This window comes from Marmota marmota, unplaced genomic scaffold, assembly GCF_001458135.2.
Source record: "Marmota marmota marmota unplaced genomic scaffold, marMar, whole genome shotgun sequence".
Lineage (NCBI taxonomy): Eukaryota > Metazoa > Chordata > Mammalia > Rodentia > Sciuridae > Marmota > Marmota marmota.
The window spans coordinates 10945120-10967920 of NW_026000211.1; the positions used below are offsets into that span (position 1 = coordinate 10945120).

Genomic DNA, 22801 nt, shown 5'->3' on the forward strand with positions numbered 1-22801 from the left:
GGGTCGTAGATAAGTTTTTGTCTTCACATGTAGTAGAAGCTTTCAAATAAACATGAAATGGTAGAATACATACGTTATCTCCTCACCCCCAATTTAAACCAATTATACCCATTGGGACTTTTGAATCAAATTCAAAAGAAAAAGCACAAAGCAAGAATTTATCATAAATATCACTTCCCAGGATAACTTTAAAATTAATTTCAGTTTGGAAAATATTCTTTAAAGACTTTGCAGCCTCATTCTGGATATGTGAATAATCACGTCTTGTTTTTCCTCAATCTTTAAGCCACCTTCATTTTCTTCGGGAGATGGAGCATCTACACCTTTTCCCAGCCATCTGCCTTCCTCCCCTTCATTCCATTCTCCCTTGGCCTCTGTTTCTGACCTGGTCTCTACACTTTCTCAGCCTACCCAGCCCTACTCTCCTCTCCTCCCTAAATATTCTTATCAACAGGAAATAAGTTCACCAAAATTAAAGGTAACTGCATCTTGAGTCTTGAGTGTGGCTTACTGCATGTTTTTAAATGAACTCAAGTAGATGTATGCATTTAGAATCTGTGGCATCTTACAAGCTCTAAAATGTTATATAAGTACTGATTGCTAACTTTTAACATGATAGCATGGCCTCTGTTCAAAAATTTAAAAGTTATATCTTCATAGTAACTAGACCCAGGTTGAACAGAAAAACAAACTAAAATTTATATCATCATAAAAAACAATCATTAGATTTTTTTATTGGGAGTCAGCTTGAGAACCATCCCATGCAAAGGTGTAAGCTTTGTGCCTGTTATTCTCTCCCACTTCCTAGTAAATTCATTACCTCCCATCATTTCCCTCCCACCCATCAGCAGGAACAGCAGAGCCTAAGAGCAGAATGGTGTTTTGTCATCGACTGTCTTGAGCCGAGACCTTTCACAAAGGTGGAGTAAATGGGGATGTAGGTAGGATGATTCTACTGTTGCAGCTGACAAAGCATCCATCTCTGACCCCTGCAGGCTGGCAACTCTGTTGGTATTGAACTCTTCCTTAAGATCATATTTTTAAAATTTTTTAACAAAATTAATGACTGGCCTTGGAAAGAGATAATGATCATCACAACACGAAATCAGTCCATCACAGAAAAGATTTGCTTCTATGCTCAGAAAGATCCTGAAATATTTCCCTTTTGGCAAAGGTGACAGATTTCAAATTAGAACTCATCCTCATATTTAGTCTTTTGAACATGAAATGGGGGTCTCTGCAGATGAAAGTTAAAACTTTGGTAGAGCCAAGTTTTTATGTTAGGGAACTCCAACACCTGAACAGTGCCATTTATACAATCTTCAACATCTATGTTATCACATCCCTCCACCAGAACAGTCCATTTATGTGAATTCACTTAGGTGCGGAAGGAACTTTTGAAAACTGAAATACTTAAAAGACTATTTGCTCTTTGTTCTTAGAGATTTTACCGTTACTGGCAGAAAATAATTAGAAAAAAAAATTAAGCACTATAATGCCACTTTATATAATGTCTAAGGCTAAGAATTTATTTCCCTTGCTTTCTGTGGTTTTAATTTTAAAGCCAGTGTATTTAATACTTGCCTTTTAGTACTAATTCATCAGGCCTTTAAGCTTTATCAGTAAGTGAAAGAGTAACCTTAGAATCTGAGTTCTCCAACTTAGAGACCAGACAGAGGACTCAACCTTATAGCATCAAGGACAAAACTAAAATTTAGAAAGTTTTATTCTCCTGCAAGAACCTAGTCCATCTCATAAATTCTTCAGGTCCCAGATGCTTATAGAATGATATGAGAGAATAGAGATATCAAAAGAATACTTTAATAACTATATAAAATAACTAACTCCAGAGAAAATGTAAATGTTTTTTCTATAAGATTTTATCTTACATTGGGGAGCAAATCTTGATATTTAATCTCCCATTGAGTTTTTTTTAAAAAACCTTATAAATCTATTTTCCTACTCATAGAAAGAATATAAGTTGGCTGAAGTTATTCATGCTGAGTAAATATAAATACAAATTGAATCAACTCTGAATTTTTATACTCATTGCAAAGAAAGAAACCTAGCACTGAAATCAAAGAGAAAAGACCATTTTAATAATATTAATAAGTACAGCAGAGAATGCATGAAATTATTGCAATAACATTTTTATCAACCCCTATCAGCCATTGTTCAGCCTATGTTAATTCAATGTCGTTTTATTCTTTAAAATTATATTCTCGGGCCATGAAAAATCTGTCATGTGCAATCCATAATCTTCCATAAAAGTAAAATTGACTACCACTTTATGGATTATAGAATGTTGAAAGATAAACAACTTGTAAATTTGATATATAAATAATCCAAATCCAAGATTTTCCCCTAGTTTTTTCAGTATGTTTTCAAATTAATTAGTTTTTATAATAAAAATTACTGTAAAATTCAATCCTCTCTGAGATGTACTTTTCATTACATCCTAGAGAATATTTTGTAGAAGAGATTGATAGAATGTGGATTCAAATTGCAATGAAAGCACTTAATGAAGATAGAGAACAGTTTTTTCTTGGGTTTCTTCTAAGAAACTCATTTCTTATGGTCCCACAGGGACGTCATCATCCTAAAGCAGCCCCATCCAATCTGAGCCCCTTGAGCAGTTTCCAATATGAAATTTGGCTCCAATTCTATGTTCAACTGATCTTTTTAGTTGTTAACTGTCCACATCAGTTTTTCCCCCCTCTGTGAGCATTGATATTATAGAACCACGGTATTCATCAAAATCAAAATTCCTGCAGTCCCAGAAAACTCAAAATACTTTTAGCTTAATCCTGGCAAACATACATTTCTGACATAAACATAGAATGTTCCAGATTGGAATGGTGGCTTTACAGTCACCAGAAAACCCAGGAAATACCCAGAAATTACCTGTATTGCGCCTTTCAGAACTTATCATACAAATACATCTGAGTACAAAGAAGGTTAGGAAATGTAATCTTTACTCAGAATGGCCATGAACTTGCCCAACATCCTGGGTCCCACTACTGAAGGCGAAGAAGAAAACGGATATCAGAGAACATCAGACACTCCTGCTACCACCCTTAAGCAAACCTGCCAAGCTCATTTCATCCCAAGAAACTATTGATTTGAGGACAATTATAAATAGTTATTGTTAAATTTCCCCTAAATGAGAAAACCACGTTTTATTTAAAAGTCTTTTAGTTCTACTAAAGGTCTTTTAAGCTAAATCAAATGCCAGACCCTATATTACTAGATCCTGCCCCCTCGTAAAATCTACTCCCACACATGACTGGCTTATTTACTGTCACAGTGAAGATCTTACTTTGAAAAAAAATGCTAAAACAATCAAGCTTTAGTTAGGGCAATATTTAGTATTTAATTATATTTCACCATTAAAAAACATCTCTTCTTATACATGCTATTAGAAATTTTTTTCTCTTGACAGTTTCCAAGAAATCTGATGAGTTTCCATCTCACTTTGTATCTGTTCAATAAGCACAAAGAAAACAGGTCAGATTTGAGGGTATTTTTAACCCAGTAGTTAAGTACTCTGTTAAAAAGATAAGCTGAGGCAGGAAGCTCATGAGTTCAAAGCCACCCTCAGCAATAGTGAGGTGCTAAGCAACTCAGTGCAACCCCGTCTCTAAATAAAATACAAAATAGGGCTGGGATGTGCCTCAGTGGTTGAGTGCCCCTGAGTTCAATCCCCAGGACAAAAAAAAAAAAAAAAAAAAGATAATTTTTACTTTGTATTCATAGCCATGTACTTTGCTTTCAAATACCTTCTCCATGCCAGCTTCTCTCTCTAATTCTTTTTCTGCTGTGCCTATGAGCCCCATATCAATGCAGCTTCTGATCCTGAGTGTAGACACTGTGTGGAGCCCTCAGAACAGCTGTCTGCAGACTCTTAACCCTTCCTGCTCTGCTGTTATTCAGGAGTTTGGCATGCTGGGTGTGCATGGGAAGACCAAGATAGGAGAACTCCTCCTGAGACTGCATCATGAAGATGAGAACTAACTAACTTCTTATGGCTTTTCCAGGCTGATTTAAAAAGCGAGATATTTGTCCTGGGTAAACCTCCTCGTAGCCCAGTGATGTCTAAGAGATCCTGCAGCTCACCTGGCAGCAGTTCCCACAGGGTAGGGTCAGATCGCACCCACCTTGTGACAGCCATCCTGGCCACTGTCCCTTTCAGTGGGCTGGCTCTTCCACAGTTGTCCTAGCTATGATCTGACAGTGAAGTAGGGCTGAAGAGAGACCCTTGAGAGGAAGTTACCAGCTGATGATGACCAGTGAAATCATATCAACAGGAAAATCCTGATCTAAGACTTGGGGTCATGGCCTTCCCTGGTGTGTGTATCAAGTTTCCCAAAATCCAAAAAAGACATGATCAGTTTCCCACAATACAAATAAGGGCAGGAGTGTGTGCGGTTTTCTACATCTGTCTCATGTTTCTGGACTAAATTGCTGCTTTCTAGTCACTGTGTATGGTGCAAAACCCAAACTGCTGCCAATCATATATTGAACTCACATGCTTTCAGGGATGTCGGCTTCTATGTCAATTTGTTCAGATTTATTTTAATTCACGATCCTTGTGTCAGAATGTGTTGTTTGTGTTGGTGGTGTAGGGGTGAACATAGCTGCCTTTCCAAATGTTTTGTTGCTCCAGTGACAAGTGCTACATTCACTCAATGCTCCTTTTATCTCCAATATTGCTCTCTGGAGTCCATGTACTCCCAATTTTTTGACAGCTTTGATCAAACTTAAAGGTCCAATTACTGTCCCTTTAGCTGCTTAGTTCTATACCATCTGCAGCACTTTAGAATGAATGGATTCTAAATGGAACTGTCGCTTCTGGGGAACGCAGCCAAGATGTTTGGGGATTCTCATCTGTGCATACGTCAGGATTCCTTTTACCATTGCTATTTCAACAGGCCCTGGTTGAGTTTCACTAGCCAATTACAAAGTTGTGGCTCTGCATTTCAAGTTCCCGAAGGCTTCATTTCAAGTTTTCCTTTTCCATTTTTTAAAATATAGATACTGTTCTGTGTTTATGCCATTTTGTGCTTTTTTTTTTGCTTTGCATAGTAAGACCTTGTTTTGTTGCCAAAACAATCTTCTGTTGCCATAGAGAGAGAGGAATGTCAATTTGTAGAGATTCTTAAACATCTTTAAATGGCTTTCCAGAGCCAACATACACACACACACACACACACACACACACACAGAGGGAAGTTTTTTCCAAAATTGATAGAGCTCATCATAAATCCCCATGGGTCAATGAACTGGTATGCTTTGGGTCACTGCAAATTAGGTTACACATTTGTGTGGACCATAAATATTCTATTTTCTTTCCACTTGTGCAAAGTTATGTTTACTTTCATAATTTAAGAAAGAAAAATAAGCCTATAAACATAAACTTGGTATTGTTATTAGGAGATTGTCAGCCATTTGTGCTTGATAAACACTACTATTAACATTTTCTGGGGAAAACTTGACTTAAAAACTTTAGAACAATTTATCATGCTTTCAAGATTTTTCAACATTAATATTTAAAGTAACAATTCATACTATTTTCACAATGATGTCATAAAAGATATAGTGAATCCTCCAGGGATACCTTTGCAGAAGCATAAATAGATTGGCTTTCAGACAGACTATATCTCACATGAGAAGGGAAAGTATATCTTCTTCTGATGCCAGAGAATCTAGGATAGGTCAAACCAGTTTCTTTATGAGCAGTGGTTTGTGGTTGATCCTGGCTTTGAAAGTTAACATGTGTTAAAAACCTGTCTTTCATCTTTGACAGCATTAAAAAATAAATAAATAACTATTCAGCAACCAAAATAAATAAATAACTATACTAAAAGAAAAAAAAAAGATTGTTACATTGATAAGGGGGAAATTAAATACTTATGGTACCATAAAAATAGCACGGTGCTGCACTGAATTTTATAAATTTTATTCTACTTTTAAGATTCATCAAGGAAATATAGGCATGATACAATTCAATTCTTGCTCAAATTTTCCAGAGCAGTGACTGTAATGTGTTAACTTGAAAACCATCTTCTTGAGCTCACAGTTCATGTAAGCCTCTCAGAATGTCACAAATATATATTCTTCTATATTTATCTCAGCCCAGTTAAGCAGTTATGAGTAATAGAAATGCCTGGGCAGATAGTTAAAATAGAAATGAACACAGACCAAAAACATCGGTGGCTGACAAGTGATTCCTTCTCAAGAATGTAAAATGTGGGAAGGGAAGAACATGGTTAGGAAAACAGGTGATTGTTCATTCCACATCATTCTGTGGTCTTTAAAATATCCTTTCAAAATTAATCCAGGCTGAAGGAATTTGGTGAGAGCTGACCAAAGGCAAAAACAACTTTTAGTGTGTTGCTGTCCCTACTCACCATTAGGTGGCAATCAAGGGCAGATATGGCACCAATTCTAGGGTACATGCACACTGAGCAGAAGATGGTCTCCTGAGATAATTTGCTTGAATATCTTTACAAAACATAAACACCTATCTTAGGGACAAAATAAAGATGTTGATTAACCAAGTTGAGCCACCTATCCTATCTTAGTAATATTTCATACAATAAAGAGGGTTAGTAAAATTTATCATCCCACTTTGTTTTCTAATCTATTTGTCACATTAAGAAATTATCTAATAGCGTTGGGTTTTGGTTTATTTGTCTGAAAACAAAGCTGAATTATTACCATTATTGTTTTTATGTGACTAAGACAAGTGATAATCAACCAGTAAATGTCACTTGTCAGGGCTCTCTGACAATTAAATGTCTAAGATTGATGAGAGGCCCCTTTACACAGCCGAGGAAATGTGGATGTCTTTATGAGTTCCCCAAGTGGAGCAAGATTAATTTTCATCTCATCCAACTCCTTGACTTTAGAGATAAGAAAGCTGAAATGAATCCCCAAGGTCATAGAGTAAGTAGTCAATGTCCAAAACAGACACAAATGTGCCCTCATAAATAACTACTCATAAACAACCACTAACACTTCTTACGCCACTGCTTATTGGTCAAATGCCTTTGAAATAAATTAATTCATAGGCTGGGGATGCAGTTCAATGACAGACCACTTGACTGGCATGCCCAAGGCCCTGAATTTGATCCCCAGCAATACACATACACAAATTAATTAATTAATTCAAAAGCGGTAATTAGTTACCTTTCCTCCAAACGAGTTCCTAGTTATCCATTAACATGGGGTGAGTCTTCTTAAAGGAAGTTTTGCAAAGTTTTATGAGAGATTCACAATTTCTCTGTTAATTAAGGCTGTGAGAAATTCTAGCCTGTGAATATAAACAGTATAGAAAGGGCAGCAGGCAGAGACAAGTTTTGAAGGATGTGAAGGAAAAGAAAAGACATATTGGGAAACAGGGTCAAGAGCAAGGACATTACTGACAGACACAGCCAGAAACACAAGCTCTTGACATGCTGAGGCCTGCAGAACTAAGGGACCCACACACAGCAACAGCCCAATTCTTCCAATCCAATCATCAAAAGAATAGTTCACGTAAATGATTTAAGAAGCAGGTTGAATTAAAAAATAGAACTGGTAGAATTATAGTGATGGAGATATACCAACTTTGAAAGTAGAGTTTTTATTTTAATATATAACTTCATTTTTAATTTTTATTTTAATTTTTATTTCATTCCCATTTTAATGATATTAAATCAACCACTTTCACCAAACACTGAATGCATTTATAAGTTACAACTTTTACTCAATTTAAACATATTAGGATGATTTAACTATGTGGAAATAGGCAGGCCATCATTAGAGCATAATGAAACATATTTTACAAAACGTTTTCTCTTAAGAACAAATAATATTTTTATCTATAACTTTTCTTTGTCATACACTACGTATGGTGCTATGAAAATTTTTTGAAAGAATAGTCGCTATCATGGTTGTTATTTGAAAGATAGCAAATTAGACTCTGTTAAAGACTCTTTTATATACACAATACTTTTGAGTGATTAATGTGACATTTTCAAAATCATGTAGCCTTAATACATAGTAATAAATAGTAATTTGACTGGAAATTTTATTCCTGTGAATGTATTCTAAAAAATAATTTAAAAGAAAAAAATAGCTTTTGAATATAATGTTAATAACATTGTTATTTATAATAGCAAAAATAAAAAAGGATTAGGCCAATCAACTTCAAAAATAAATGGTTAAAAATATAGTATATAGATACATATGTGAGGGAACATTATTCTGCAGTCATTGAAAAAGAAAAAGAAAACAGAAAAGAAGACTTGGAATTATTACATAGTATTAGTGACAATATACACAGCTCTTACTTCAGCATGCAAGATATTTTACATATATAAAGTTTTGTTGAATTAAAAGAGAACCTGAAGAAATGTAACATATAGGTTTATGGATGACTTACAGTTGCCTCTTTATACTTTAAATTGATTTAATATTTTAAACCATCAAAAATGGCTGGAAATGGTTTAATCTTAATCATTCTTAAAATAATGTTTTATCATTTTAATAATAGATACACTGTTAACAATTTTATATTGGTTTATGTGAATAAATTCTTTTAAGGCCTTAAGCCATCCACATGTATGTAATCTTACCCACACTTTAATTTTAAGTTATTATGTGCATGGACTGTTGAGTGAAATACTATTGGTAATAGCTTTAAGTGAATGGATTCACTTGATCTTAGCCAAAAGGCCGAGAAGCGATAAGTGAATGGATTCAGAAATTGACATTTTAGTAGTCTATCCCAGATAGCATGGATGGGAAATGGTTGGATAAAGAATTTAGGAAGGGGACTGATCATCGAGTACAGGGAATCCCAGATTTCCCCATCCAAGCCTGGGCCAGTGGTATTTCCATAGACAATCTGCAGGAAAAACTTTTCAGCCTATCAACAATCTATTCGTAACTATGGTAACCTGAGAACTGGTCCTGATGTCTAAGGACATGGATCTAACAATTAATTCAGTAATTATCAAAGAGTCACTGCCATGCAAACTCTTATTTTGTTATTTCACCATGTAACTGTCCTTTAGAAGAAAATACTTTTGAAACGTGTTATGAATGAGTTGTATGCATTTCTCTCCCTAAAAGGTAACACTTAGGTAGTCAATTACACAAATTTGACATATTCGACAAATGTATTAACTTTCGTTCAATGAAGTAATTATGTGGCTATATAGGATGCTAAGGCTTGTCATTTCCAATATTATAAGTATCTATTACAGATACTGGTCTTGATGCTTAGTTTAAAAAGCAAGGAAACTCTTTTGAGAGTTCAGTGCACTGGGAATTTCTACCAATATTTCTCTTCCAAGGTAAAAATGTTACATGTTACCTGGATATTGTTTGTTGCATTCTATTAAAAGTTCTCTGTTTCTCATTTTAAAAATGCATGTGCCTTCTCCACATTGAGAGCAGAGAATGTTACTTCAAATGTAGCATGGGATGTCACCTGTACTGTATGTGAAAATGTTGTCTGTGAAGGAAAAGTTTACAGAGTGAATGTGGATATTCTGCTGTTAAGCTAACTGTGGCTTACTTTCTGCTTGTTTGAGAAAACGCTGGAGAATAAGATTGAGTGAAGGTGTCCATACTGCCTATTCTAGTGGTTTGGTGTCCACGTTCTTTCCATATTCCTGACCTTTGAAAAATCAATGGGACTAAACCCTGAATTCTTAAAGCTTGAGCAGACAAGATTGTGAATGTGTTCAAAACATTTGAACCATGGTTATTTTGATTTAATTTAAAGCACCCTTCAAAATATTTTAATTATAAATCCTGCAGAAACCCTTTATTTGGTGGTTGTTTTTCTTCCTCTTGGTTTTTTACAACAGGAAATATTAAATGTCAAGAAAAGTACCATGCCATTACCCAAATTATCTTTTAATTAGTACCAGTTTAAACATTGATTACATTGAAAATCATTTCATTTCAGCCACAGCGTCCTGTGTTTACTCATGAAAACATTCAAGGTGGGGGGGAACCGTAAGTATTCTTCTTATCTTCTAAATTCAAGACTAACCTTGATCCACAATATAGATTATTGATGTACCAAAACAGAGGATGGCACATCTTTGCAAGTGGAAGAGATCAAAGTAACTTCCATGAGATCTTTTAACTTAGGGGTAATTGCAGTGGTCTCCATCTTTTATGACAGAGATCAAAAGCAACCCTTAAAAGAAAACAGAGAAGGTTTTCATTTATGCACTAAGAAAACCTTCCAACGTTGCAGTGATTCCCAAGATTTATAAATTTGTCTCTTCCTCTGCCTGCTGGTTATGTAACTAGTCACTACAGTTTTAAAGACACATGCAAAATGTCCTAATATTGTTTTTCCACCTGCTTGATTGAAAGTAGACTTAAAGTCTACCTTAATACCATCATTCCGAAGTTACATGCTTAGAAGTGTCTTTTGAAAATGGCAGTATTAAAACAAAACACTCACTGTCATTCAGCTAGAAGGTATTACTTCCCCAGCACCAGGAATATGCCTTTCAAATTCCCTCTCTTTGATACAGAAGCTAATTCATCCTGAAGGTATTACACATTGCCTTTAAGAATCTCTCTTGTGTAGCTTTTTCTTCCCCATTTCACCCATGAGAGAGGTCATCCACTCTTACTGGTTCCTGCCTGTTCTGAGTCAGGAGCAAGATCCGTGGAAGCAGCAGTTCTGGGCCTACAGAGTGAGCCTTCTTCCCCAGCTCTGCTCACCTTGTACAGAGCAGGCTGACAAGGCTCCTCCTCATGGGCAGGACCTGCTGTGCGGCCTGAGTCTTGAGCACCACCAAGCCCTTGCTCCTCGTAGATCCTAGACCTGAAACTTACTAAAAGCATCCTCTTTAGAGCCCAGCTCCCACAGAGACTGGCTCTCACAGAGTACAGACAGAAAGGTGTTTTAGTTGAAGGAAATTCCATACCACAAATAATCATTTGAATTTAACTGGGAAACTTCAAATATAATTTGTGATTCTGAAGTTTCTTTTCCTTCTCTTATTGATGCAAACAGTGATAGGATCCCATCACAAAAAATAAATAAATAAAAATTTAAAATATAGACTCCAGGGATGTCTAGGTTTATAGCATTACCAACATGTTCTTTTAAACAGCTTTTAAGGAGTTGATGAATGACTAAGTATCTTCTGTTACACTGTTTTATGTCATAGACAACTGTGGTCGTTTGGCTATTAAGAAACCAGAGACCCCACATGTGGGAGAAGACACATTTTCCAAGTCCTGCTTTGGACATTTATAAAACATTTTTTATTAAATTTCTATTTTGATTGCAGATTCATTGGGGTATTGCTTCATGTCCTTCATTTAAAAATTAGGTTTTGGAGCAAAAGTGGGAATATAATGTTATATCACTACAATTCAGTTTTGGTGAATATGTTATAGAAAATTGTGCAGAGAGTTTCTAGTTTGGCTCAGCATTTCCTATATAAAGACAAATTTATTTCTGAGGCATTCTGACCCCACCACCATCATTCATTTCACCAATACATCTTTCAAAACAGCATTTTAAATCATAATTAGTGCATTTCCTGTCATGCAATACTGATTTTGAAAGCCAGCAGAGGTAGGAGGATTTCCGGAAGGTTTGTTTATGTTTCCATAAAATTTCTTTTTTGTGTGTGTGTGGTCTAATTAAACCAGAATGGTAAGTAAATTTTGACAAGCATGCTGGCTTTTATCATTCAAAAAATGAAGTAGGACTTCTTGCCAATTTTGGTCTGTGAGCTTTGGGGACCTTGAGATTCTTCAAGCAGCTGGGGATTGTGGCCTTAAATAGGCCTGTCTCCATAAGTGGTTGGAGATGTGCCTTGGTAAAGGCTAAAGAGGCCTGAGAAGCTCAATCACAGAATCAGTTTTCCCAAAGTGAGGGGTGCAATACATACCTATTAAAATAGCAGCCTGGAAATGACTGTTTCCCTCCAATGTGAAACTGGAAAAGACGCCATGTTGAAATCAATATCCCCCATGAATATACAAAAGGTAGCATTCCTTCACCTTGCCAGCCTCAAAACCTAGTCAATACATACAACAAAATAATTTGACTATTCCTTTCAAGGCTAGCCTCACACAAACATCCGAATGATTTGTTTCCGTTAACACCTGGCAGTTTTTACCACCCCTGCTCTGGGAACCTGCCTACCTTTCTTTACTTGGGCCACCATCAGAATCCTCCCACAACAAAAGACCCAGAAGACTATTCTCAAAAGAACATAAGTGGCTGAAATAAGTTTGCTAGAAGGACAAGGTATCAATAAAGAAAGAAATCTCTGTTATTGGAATTTCAGGCTTTGGTACAGGACAGGGTTTTTTAAGAGAGGCTGTTAAACACTGTATCTTAGTGGCTCTTTCCTAGAGTTCCCTGAAGCCAACTTTATCCATATCCACTCAGCTGAAAAAGTTCACGAAAAGAGAGGAAAACCAGTGGATCAGTGTTCCTTACTTTTGACTCAATATTTGAGTTCAAGCAATGGAATAGTTTATTCTACCAAAACATGATTTTCTGACCGAATAAAGCAATTAGAAATAAATCATTAATGTTCCTGATCAGAACTCATTCTTACCAACTTTTTCAAAGTGGTTGAAAGAACTCCAAAATACCCTAGAATGTTGTTTTTATTTTCTTACAAAAATAGTAGAATTATATAATGGTTACAAAGAGCAACAGAATCAAATTCACCAATTTTTTTTAAAAAAATCCCCCTCACAGTGCTGGTAATATTTAGTAATATTAAGAATAAGTTTTTATGTTTACTGCAAAACAAATTATTCCTGACCTTCTCAGCTATTATAATTTTTGTCTTCACTTTCCAAAATACCAGTCCATTCTAATAGTCATTAAAATATATTCTATTTGTTACCACAAATTCAATGTCTGAATTTGTTACTAATCAAATGTCACCATAATGTATCTCTTCAAAGAATTCAGGCGGAGAAAAAAAATGATAGCATTCTATTAGTAATTCTTCCAAAGAAAATTTTAAATTCAACACAATGTCTCCAGAACCATTTTTTTTTTTGGTGGTTGTCTGGGGATTGAACCCAGGGCCTTGTGCATGCAAGGCAAGCAAGCACTCTACCAACTGAGCTATATCCCCAGCCCCAGAGCCATTTTAAAAAGAAATTTATGTCCATAATCTAATATTTAAGATTGACTCAGTAATAACCGAGCATAGACTACATCCACTCAACTTCATAGGTGACTTGCAAATTTTAAATCCTCAGAATGCACTGATTGTAAATAAAATTAATCTGCTTTAAGGAGATCTCCTGATGAAAAAAAAATAACCTTCTCTTTTAAAGTAATTCCTACATGGTGATTTAGAAGATGTGCATCTGAAACATTTTGTGAATCTCAATTAGAATCATTTAAAAATTCGATTTGAAAGCATCAGTTATTAATGATTATGACTGTTAAAACTATGATTCCAGCCAGGCTCAGTGGCACATACCTGTAATCCCAGCGGTTCAGGAGGCTGAGGTGGGAGGATCACTAGTCAAAGTCAATCTCAGCAACTTAAGGCTCTAGACAACTCAGTGAGACTCTGTCTCTCAATAAAATACAAAAAAGGGCTGGAGATGTGGCTGAGTGGTTAAGTGCCCCTAGGTTCAACCCCTGATACCAAAAAAAAAAAAAAAAATACTATGATTCCTTCTTGTTTTTATTATAGCTGAATAATACAAACATCATTTATTTTTGTATTCTGCATTGTTATGTAGTATTTAAATAATCAACTTTAGATAACTTGAACATTAAAATGTAGGTCTGACCTATAAATGTTAACATATTTTCATCCAGTTCATGAATATTATAATCTTCCATGAATGTTCTTCATTGAGAGTTTCGAAATGTTATTTGGGTAGTATCATTCCCATAAAAAGACCTAAATTTTTCTAATTACTTTACATGCTTGCCAAAGATTTACACTACTTAAAATGCTAACAAGAATAGAAATGTTAAAAATAAAATGAATATTGCACTATGTTCGATTTCACAAAGATGTAAAAAAAAAAAAAAATTAAAACGTGCTTGTCCTGTTTAAGGTTTCAGGCTCTGTATAACTATACTCCTAGGAATGAAGATGAGCTGGAACTCAGAGAAAGTGATGTCATTGATGTGATGGAAAAATGTGACGATGGATGGTTTGTAGGTACGTGTACATTTCTTTTCAGACACATCTGGCTGCAGTTTGCTTGCATTTGCTCTCCTGCATGGTTCACTGTGATAGTCAAGCCTTCGTTGAATTCATAATGTCTTTGAATCTTTCCTACATTCATATGCATTGTGTAATCCCCAAATGCATATACATATGTACAAACCATTGCCTTTTTACTGTTTAGTATTTACAGCTTCCAGTATGTGTGATTTTCTGCTAGTTTTTATCTCCGAGAAAATGAAAGGACTAAGGCCACATTTACAGCCCCAAGATTCTGATTCTATTTATAATAATTCCCATCCAGAAGAAAAGTAAAATGGCTAGCCTTCATGGGGCAGGGGTTTAGGAGTGTGGAATAATGGTAACCAAATGAAGATGGTAAATTCTAAAGTTTAATGGGAAATGGAATTTGATAGACCATATTGACACTAACTGTGCTAGAAATCCCAAGTGAGCTTTTGGTGCATCAACTTTCACAAAAAAAGTCTCCAAGGAATCATGGTATTAGAAAGCAAAGGTAATTATAATGATGCCCAGTGACTGAAACTGTTCCCCCACCCCCACATAAACACAAGTAGTGGCTAATCTTTTCTTTCTTTAGTGACTCTGTAAATTGTTCACATTTTCCATATTTTATTAAGGACTCTGACAGTGCTTTGAGCATGAGATAATACAGCTCTACTGGTATTGTCGGAGCCCAGATAATGCTTTAATGTGGCACCTGTGTTGAGGAAGCCTCTTGCCCTGAACCAACCCTCGTTCTTGCACTTTTCCAGTTATCCTGACACATTTATTTCTCATTCCTTGCTCTTGTTTAGCAGCATGGTGACGAGTTCCACCACCCACCTCCCCCACAGGGTGGTCTTTCGCCTTAGATGAAGAGGCTGAGCTTTTCTTTCGAGCCTGGTGTGCCAGAAGCAATCACTGAGGCTTATGAGGCAATGAAAACATCAGGCAGCACGACTAAAATTGCTTGTTTTTTCTTCTTTTTGTCTTAAAGTGAGTTTTCTGTCATCCTTTCCAAAACCCTTCAGGGCTTTATCTCTTAGTGAAGCCTTGTAGGTGGAAAGTGCTCAAGTCTACAGATATGAACTGATATTTCCTTGTTGTCACACCTTTTTTATTTATTGCTTCTATTTTCAGGAACCTCAAGAAGAACCAAATTCTTTGGTACTTTCCCCGGAAACTATGTCAAGAGGCTGTGAATCACTCTCCCTCCTTATTTATGCCGCATTTCAGCAACACATCTGCATAAAACTTGCCTGAGACATCCCTGAAGGCCTCTCGTTGTCATGCCTTACAGTTTCCAATACGCCATCACCATCCCCACCTGCCACCACCAAACCACCAGCAGAGTAACTGCCACTGTGAGCCTTGGGGGGACGTGGCAGACTTACATTCATGTGAAAGTGTATATTCCTGCTTTCTGCCCTAAACTTTGAAATGTCAATGTGTGGGATCAGAAAGAAAATCATTTTTCTTAGAAAAGGTAAAATATTGAAGCCAAAAAGAAAGTGTCTCCAGGATACTCTCTGGTCTCATGCTTGTACTTGGAAATTTATGAAAGATGGTCTCCCCTGGGGCAACCAGAAGATTGCTTATTTCTAAATGCTGTGGTTTGTATTTTCACATTCTTAGCTTGGCATTCTATTTTCCTTTCACAAGTTTGCCTAGTGTCCTGGTTTACACTATATGACAACTGTACTTCAGCTATTGTTTGCCTGCACTTATATGTTGTTATATGCACAGTGACTATAAAATCTAAAGCAAGAGTAGGAAAGTTAATTTGGATGGGTGTGATTTTGTTGATTGAATGTAAGTTTTCAAATAGGAGTCTTTTCCTGCAAATTTTTTTTTGTACTTTTTAGAAGTGCAAACAGTGAGTGAATAAGAGCCTTTGGTAATTATCATGAGGATACAAGAGGATTAGCTAGGCTAAAAGAAAAAAAAAACATTGTGTTGTAAAGTTGCATTGCTATTTTATATTAAAATGTAATCATCAGCATCATGAACAATGAGCTCTTAGTGTTTTATTTATCTGATAAAATTTAAATGAAAGCAGTGTTAGAGGTACAAAGAACTATTCTAATATAGACACTTGAAAGTATCTGTAAGCAATATTAGTAGGTAAGATTTCACTGTGTGTACACAGGCGCATTTGAGATTGTATGAGAACATATAATCCATATGATATGTTGTACATTTTATGGAAATGTAAAAGAATCCCACATATTATTTTATAGAAGTAGAGTACTTCAGAAGCATCACAAGTATTAAGGCTGGTTTTAGCAAGGATTATGATCAATACAATTATTTTTACTATAGTAATTATTTTTCTTCAGTGGAACCCAGAATCCTGGCTACATTTGAGAACAGGAATATGTTGAGCCTGATTTTCCTGGTATGTGTAAAATACTTCCTAGGAATAAATTAGGCACTTTTTAGAGACAATGTTAAATCATTCAGGTAATATTTTTGCCCTAAATTTGCAAAATTACATTGGACCTGAAAGATTTAATAGGGTTAATAGTGCCTGAATTACACATACCCTGAGAACTAGCTTTGTATTTCTTATGACTTTGCATAAGAACTATTCATCTTTGGATCTTGAGCACCTTATAAACAAAACTTTTTATGACATTTCTTCCGTGGACAATGATTGATCTTTTCACAATACATAGACTCTTGAATTTTGTACATATGTTTGTTCTTTTTTTGTACAGACTATTTAGTCATTGAGAAAGCAGGGGGATTTCCTAATCTGATCTTTATCCTGCACTTAAACTTTGCTAAAACACTTTCAGCAGAATACCCTTTACCTATCTCACAGATCACACCCCTTGATAGTGCGATTCTGTAAGGTAGCATTTATGCAAAACTTTATGAGTTTAAAAGATCTTAGCAGCCAAATTGAAATGTACATAAATACTGATTACAGAGGAATTTCATTAGGAAGAAAGTAAAGAAGCATTTTTGAGTAGACCACCTTGATTACCATCAAGTTCACAATCAGCTTTATACTTTAAAGGTTTGGGGTTTGAAATTAAGTCAACTGCATGCAGATTTGCTGATAAATGAATAATTCTCTTTGATGCCATTTATGAGAGAAGACTTCAATATCTGTTGCCTGTCATATTTAAAAAAAAAGTACTGTTTCTACTCTGTATCTGATTTTAAAAGGAAAAATATTCATACCTGGATTTCAGGTAATTGACTTTGAATTCTTACAAGCAGAGGTCAATGTGTTTTTCTTGAGTAGACATCTAATAAATTTTGCTTGGAAGTATATTTCAGTTTTTCTTTTTGACATTTATACCTATCTAACTTGTGTATTTTATTTCCTGTTGCTAGTTAAAATATAAGAAAATTCATTTACTCTGTGTTCTCTTGACACACAAATGGAGAAAATATGTGTTAGCATCAGCTCAGAGAAGAAGTATTTTTAAACCTACCATTAAAACTCATTTGCTAAATACCCTTTGGCTAGAAATTACTCTTTAGTTTAAATAATACATTTAAAAATATTTCTGCCTCAAAACTCACTGTTTGTCCAAGGACAAGTTAATCACAGGAAGTGTGACTTTCCCAAGTCAACTATCTTCAAATTTTTGAATTCTTGCCCTAAACATCTGTAGCCACAGCATGGCAGCCACCGTTAATACCCAAAGGCTTTCATCAAATTTCAAACTATGTGCTACAATGGAATCAACCTTTTCTGCCACACAAATAGTAAGAGCTTTCCTACCTGGATCCTTTCTGTACACCTTAGTCCCTTCTTGGTCTTTGTCAGAAACTTGGACATTGCTCTCTTTACAACTCAGTTATCAAAACACGGTGCTGCCTTGCTTTATCTTAATTCCCACTCTGATCTTCTCTGTTCCATTGGATAATTTTCACCACTTATTAACTTTCTACTAATATACGCTCTCTTTGTGTGAAGAATATGTCACATAATATTCTTATGATCCTGTTTTCACCTGTGCATTTGTGGGAATTTAACTAGATAAAACTGCATCTACCCATCCAGGTCAGCAAAAGGGCAACAGGAAGAGACCCTCCAATATTTATGTGCCAAATGTTAATCCCTGCTTTAACTACCCCATCATTGAAAACAGGCATGTCCATTTCTTACTTGATCAAAAGCAGAATCTAGTTGAGTAACCGTCTGTTTTCATAACCATTCACTGCTTGCTCTCTTTGTAGGTGGTCAGTTTGCGTGGCCTGATAATTTCTTCCCACTGCTTCCCAGATTTTAGCCACAAAGGGAGATATTCTTTAAAGATTTATTTGATTAAATCAGACTAAGCCTTCTGTCCGCTTCCAAGAACGTGTTTATTTAAATTTATTATTATTTCAGCCTCCTCTCCAGATTGTACCCTTCTAACAGTTGTTTATATATCAGTTGTGATTTCAAATTATTTACTCATCACTGATAATTAGGGTCAGAACACAAGCAGAGATTGGAATTATTAATAAATTATCTGTAGGAGGAATTGGCATACTATAGCCTGAGGAGAAAATTCAGACCTCTGTCTGTTTTTTATATTCCCTGAAAGTTAGGAGTGGTTTGTACAGATGAATACTGGCCATTAACTTAATGTTAGGGAACACTAACTTTGAACCCTAATTAAGTAAAATATTATCTCCTAAGAAAGAATTTCTTTATTTTTATTAGTAGGTCTATATTAGGAAATATTTTTTAAAAGAAGCCACAGAAAAAGAAAATATTTTATTTTGTTTTTATGATTAGACTCTTAATTTCATCAATAATAATTGGCAGAGATGTATTTTCTCCTTGTTATATAATAATGTACATAATAACCTCAATTTTACCTTCTAGTACACAAAAATCTAAAATGTTTACTATCTGTCCTTTTACAAACTAAGTTTATGACTTCTTGGCCTATGCTAATTGTAGGCAACAAACCTAGAAACTGACCAGAGGTAAAGGAATATTGAACAGTTGCTATCTACCAAGCTGTTACTTACATGCATTCTGTGTCTTTATCGTCACAATAAATCTAAGAGGAAATACACTTTGTACCTATTTTAGAGAGGTATAAACTGAGGCTGCATAAGGTTAAATAATTCATCATATATGTAAGATATTACAATACATGACGGAAATTGGATTCAGAATCTGATGTATCTGTCTCCCAAGCCTCTGCTCTTTCTTCTTAAACAACCCATGCTTGGTGCTAAACACACTGTTGATCAAACTGTGCACACAGAGTTAAACAGCTACATTCATCCATTATTCTCCTCCACCAAATTCTGCTGTCACAAACAGTCCTCTCCTCATAACAGCATCTTATGATGTACAAGACGACAAGAAATAAATATGTGATCAATCAAGCACAAAGGGCTTCCCTTGGGGGAACTTTGATTTCTAAAAGTACACGGTAACCAGACGATACAACTCAGTTCCTGGCATGTTTTAACATAGCATGACTGCCCCTGAGCTGTGATTCCTTAAGGAACTAGGCTCTGTGAACTTCACAGAACCAGCTGGGCCATGGATAGTGCTTTGGCGAAGTATTTGGTATTGTTGAGCCACTTGGAAACAGGCAACCTGAGGGTGCTCTAGGAACACGATGTGCTTGCTGGACAGCTTTTAAATATACAAAGCTCCAAGATACACTAGCCGTTCTCTGCCAGGTGACTCGCTAAGTGACCCAGAGCCTTAGCTCACTGCTAAATTCAGCCCATCAGGAGCTCAGGAAAGTTCCATCTGAGCTCATACACATACATTTATCTTGACCCAAAAAGCTTTCAGTACAAGACAAGAAATCTGCCTAGCAAATCTCCACCTGTTCCTTTGGGGTTTCTTGTTTCATCCTTTCCCCTAAAATATGATGGGTGACTCAGTTGTCCTGTGTCTTCCAAAAATAAGTGCCATTTCAAATAAAACTCTTGTTACTATTAACAGCATCAGTGAATGGGTGCCATAGCTTGCACTGATATTTCAAGAAGCTTGACAATGACTTTTAAATCTTTTTTTTCCTTTTTTTTAATGGCACAAGCAAGATGCTTATTATTAGAAAAATTAGAAAATATAAATAGCAAAAAGAGGGAAAAAACCACTAAGAGTCCCATTTAGGTCAGGATTACACTTTAGAACATATCCCTCCAAAATATTTTTCTGCACGTGTGTGTATATGTATGTGTGTGTGTGTGTGTGCACGCGTGCGTGCACATGCATGTGTATATGGAGTGTGTAGACAAAACTGGGATCATCCTGACTTTACCATTTTATAACCTGCACCTACTCTTGAGCAGAACTTTGAAACAAAGTGAATAAGACAACTTGACATCACAAAGTCTATATAAAAAATGAGAAAAAGTCAAAGTTAAACCCCAGGATTCATTTTAATTAAAAACCACAAGGTAAGAATTTTGGAATTACCACAAGCTAGCAAATACAATGTAATCCGAGGTATTTGTAGAAAAAGAGAAAGAAAGATGAAGGGAGAAAAGAAAATATTATTCATCATCTCACAGAATGCTTTAGGCATCTTTTGAGCAAAGGTGTAGCTAAAAGAAGAGGGAGAACTAAATTGAGAAATGTGTGAACTCCAATTGGACCTGACATCCAAACATCCTGTCATCAGCAAAGTGCACAAGTTTTGAATCAATATTGACAGAACAGATAATGATTTATTTTGAAAGATATATCCTAGAAAATTCAGATATAAAATGTTTTATAAGATTTTGTCTCTTCCCTACAGAACATTTGAAAAATTACAGACACATCTGTGGTTATCACAACTGGGGGTGCTCTTGGCAACTAGTTGGTAAAGGTCAGGGATGCTGCTGACTTCACAATATGCAGAACAACTTTCACAACTAAGAATTATCCAGCCCAAAAGTCCATAGTGTTAAGGGTCAGAGGCTCTGCTCTGGAATAACTCAATTTAGGATAATTATATTGAAAATCATATTAGGAACATTTTTAATCCCAAATAAAAGAGCCAAGAACCATAACCCTAATGTCCATCTTCTGTCCTGTGATTAGCAGATGAAAATAGTCCCTCTTACCAAATTCTGGAAATAAGGTCTGAATACATCTAGTAAGGAGAAGATACATGATGAGGTACAAAGTACATGAAAACTTATCAGTTAAACGTTCATCTCTGGAGAATGACTCTGGGCAAAAATGGAAACTGTGGAAGCATCTATGACTCATGCTCATGTCAGCCCAGAGCAGAGGGGCTGTTCTTTCCTAGGGTGACCCCAGGGATGATACCGTGACTCAGGAGATATGAGTGTGGAGTAAGATGAGTTCAGTTATTAGGAAGCTCTGCTGGATGGGAAGAAAGACTCCATTTCCTTCCAGAAGACTCCAATCCCTTCTTTTTTTTTTTAATTTTTTATTGTTGGTTGTTCAAAACATTACAAATTTCTTGATATATCATATTTCACACTTTGATTCAAGTGGGTATCCAATCCCTTCTTATAAGGAACTGATGACAAGACCAGCCAGCCTCTGACTGAGAACTTTGACCATGCCACCTAGTCAGGCTTAACTTGGGATATCCAATTGTTACCCTCCAATCACTCATACCATCTACAACAGGCAGGTCACACTTATGTTCCTAGTGAATTAGTGCTGAGAGCCACAGCCGAGTCGGAATGGCCCCTGGCATTTTGCCAACAGTATTGGTTGACAGGCGAGGCATTACTATCCACCTCAGCCGCTACTTTGGAGTTCTCGTGGGGATTCCCGGGGATTCCCAGAGAGTTCCCATTGGTTGGGGAAGTGCAGGAGGAGGGATTTCCGGAGGAGATATTTCCAATGGCTGGTTCCTGGACTAGCCGCGTGGGGTTCAGGATAGTTCCCGGGGGGAGCGTGTGTGGAGTGTGCTGGTGGAGTTCAGAAATAAAGTTTGTTCCTGCTTCAGTGGCTCGTGATTTGTGCCCAGCCAGACTGCGGCAAATTAGGGTAGGAATCTTCTCATCTCTAGATAAAGCTATATAGTAATAGTAGCTGTGCATTTAAGTACAAATGCAGAAGCTCAGTCCTTGTTTTGGCTGAATTTTCCCTTCCATAAAATTCATATGTTGAAGCCTTAATGGAATACCTCAGAATGTGACTGTATTTGGAGATAGAACCATTAAAAATGTAATTAAAGCAAAACAAGAGCTTATGGATGGGTCCTAATTCAATATGACTAGTGTCCTTATAAAAATAAATCAAAACACAGACATGTACAAAAAGAAGACCATATGAAGACACTGAGAAAATACAGCCACCTACATGCCAAGAAGAAATCAATCCCTCTGACCTGGCCTCTGACTTTTAGCATCCAGAATTATGAGCACATAAATTTTCATCATTTAAGCCATCCAGTCTGTGGTCCTTTGTTATAGCAGCCCAAGTTGATAATACAGTCAATCTTTATTTTAAGATCATCCATTTCCACCCACTCCTCTTCTTCTCCCCTGTTCTCAGTGGATGACATATACTGAAAATCTACTTTGTTCCAAAGGGTGACAATGGCTAAAATTGCCCCTCCTCCCAACCCATCCTTAATTTAAAATTTACACAGCGACAAATCCTCTGAAATGGAAATGAGGACAACCACTCCATTCACAATATCCTCAAA

The 22801-nt window shown here is 36.1% G+C and overlaps 1 protein-coding gene across 37 annotated transcripts in view; it reads left to right on the forward strand.

Moving 5' to 3' along the window:
* Sorbs2 (sorbin and SH3 domain containing 2) overlaps nucleotides 1-17483 on the forward strand; it is a 202409-nt gene extending 184926 nt beyond the window's left edge. For 30 of the 37 annotated variants that reach the window (XM_048791853.1, XM_048791850.1, XM_048791856.1 and 27 more), the window contains 3 exons: nucleotides 9965-10014; nucleotides 14083-14189; nucleotides 15339-17483. In XM_048791853.1, the coding sequence (XP_048647810.1) occupies nucleotides 9965-10014; nucleotides 14083-14189; nucleotides 15339-15400 (219 nt within the window). In that variant the 3' untranslated portion in view covers nucleotides 15401-17483. Of the gene's footprint in view, nucleotides 1-286; nucleotides 479-4037; nucleotides 4137-9964; nucleotides 10015-14082; nucleotides 14190-15338 lie in introns of all 37 variants that reach the window. The other 7 variants (XM_048791846.1, XM_048791847.1, XM_048791848.1 and 4 more) reach the window with 2 other exon arrangements.
* Nucleotides 17484-22801: the final 5318 nt, after the last annotated feature.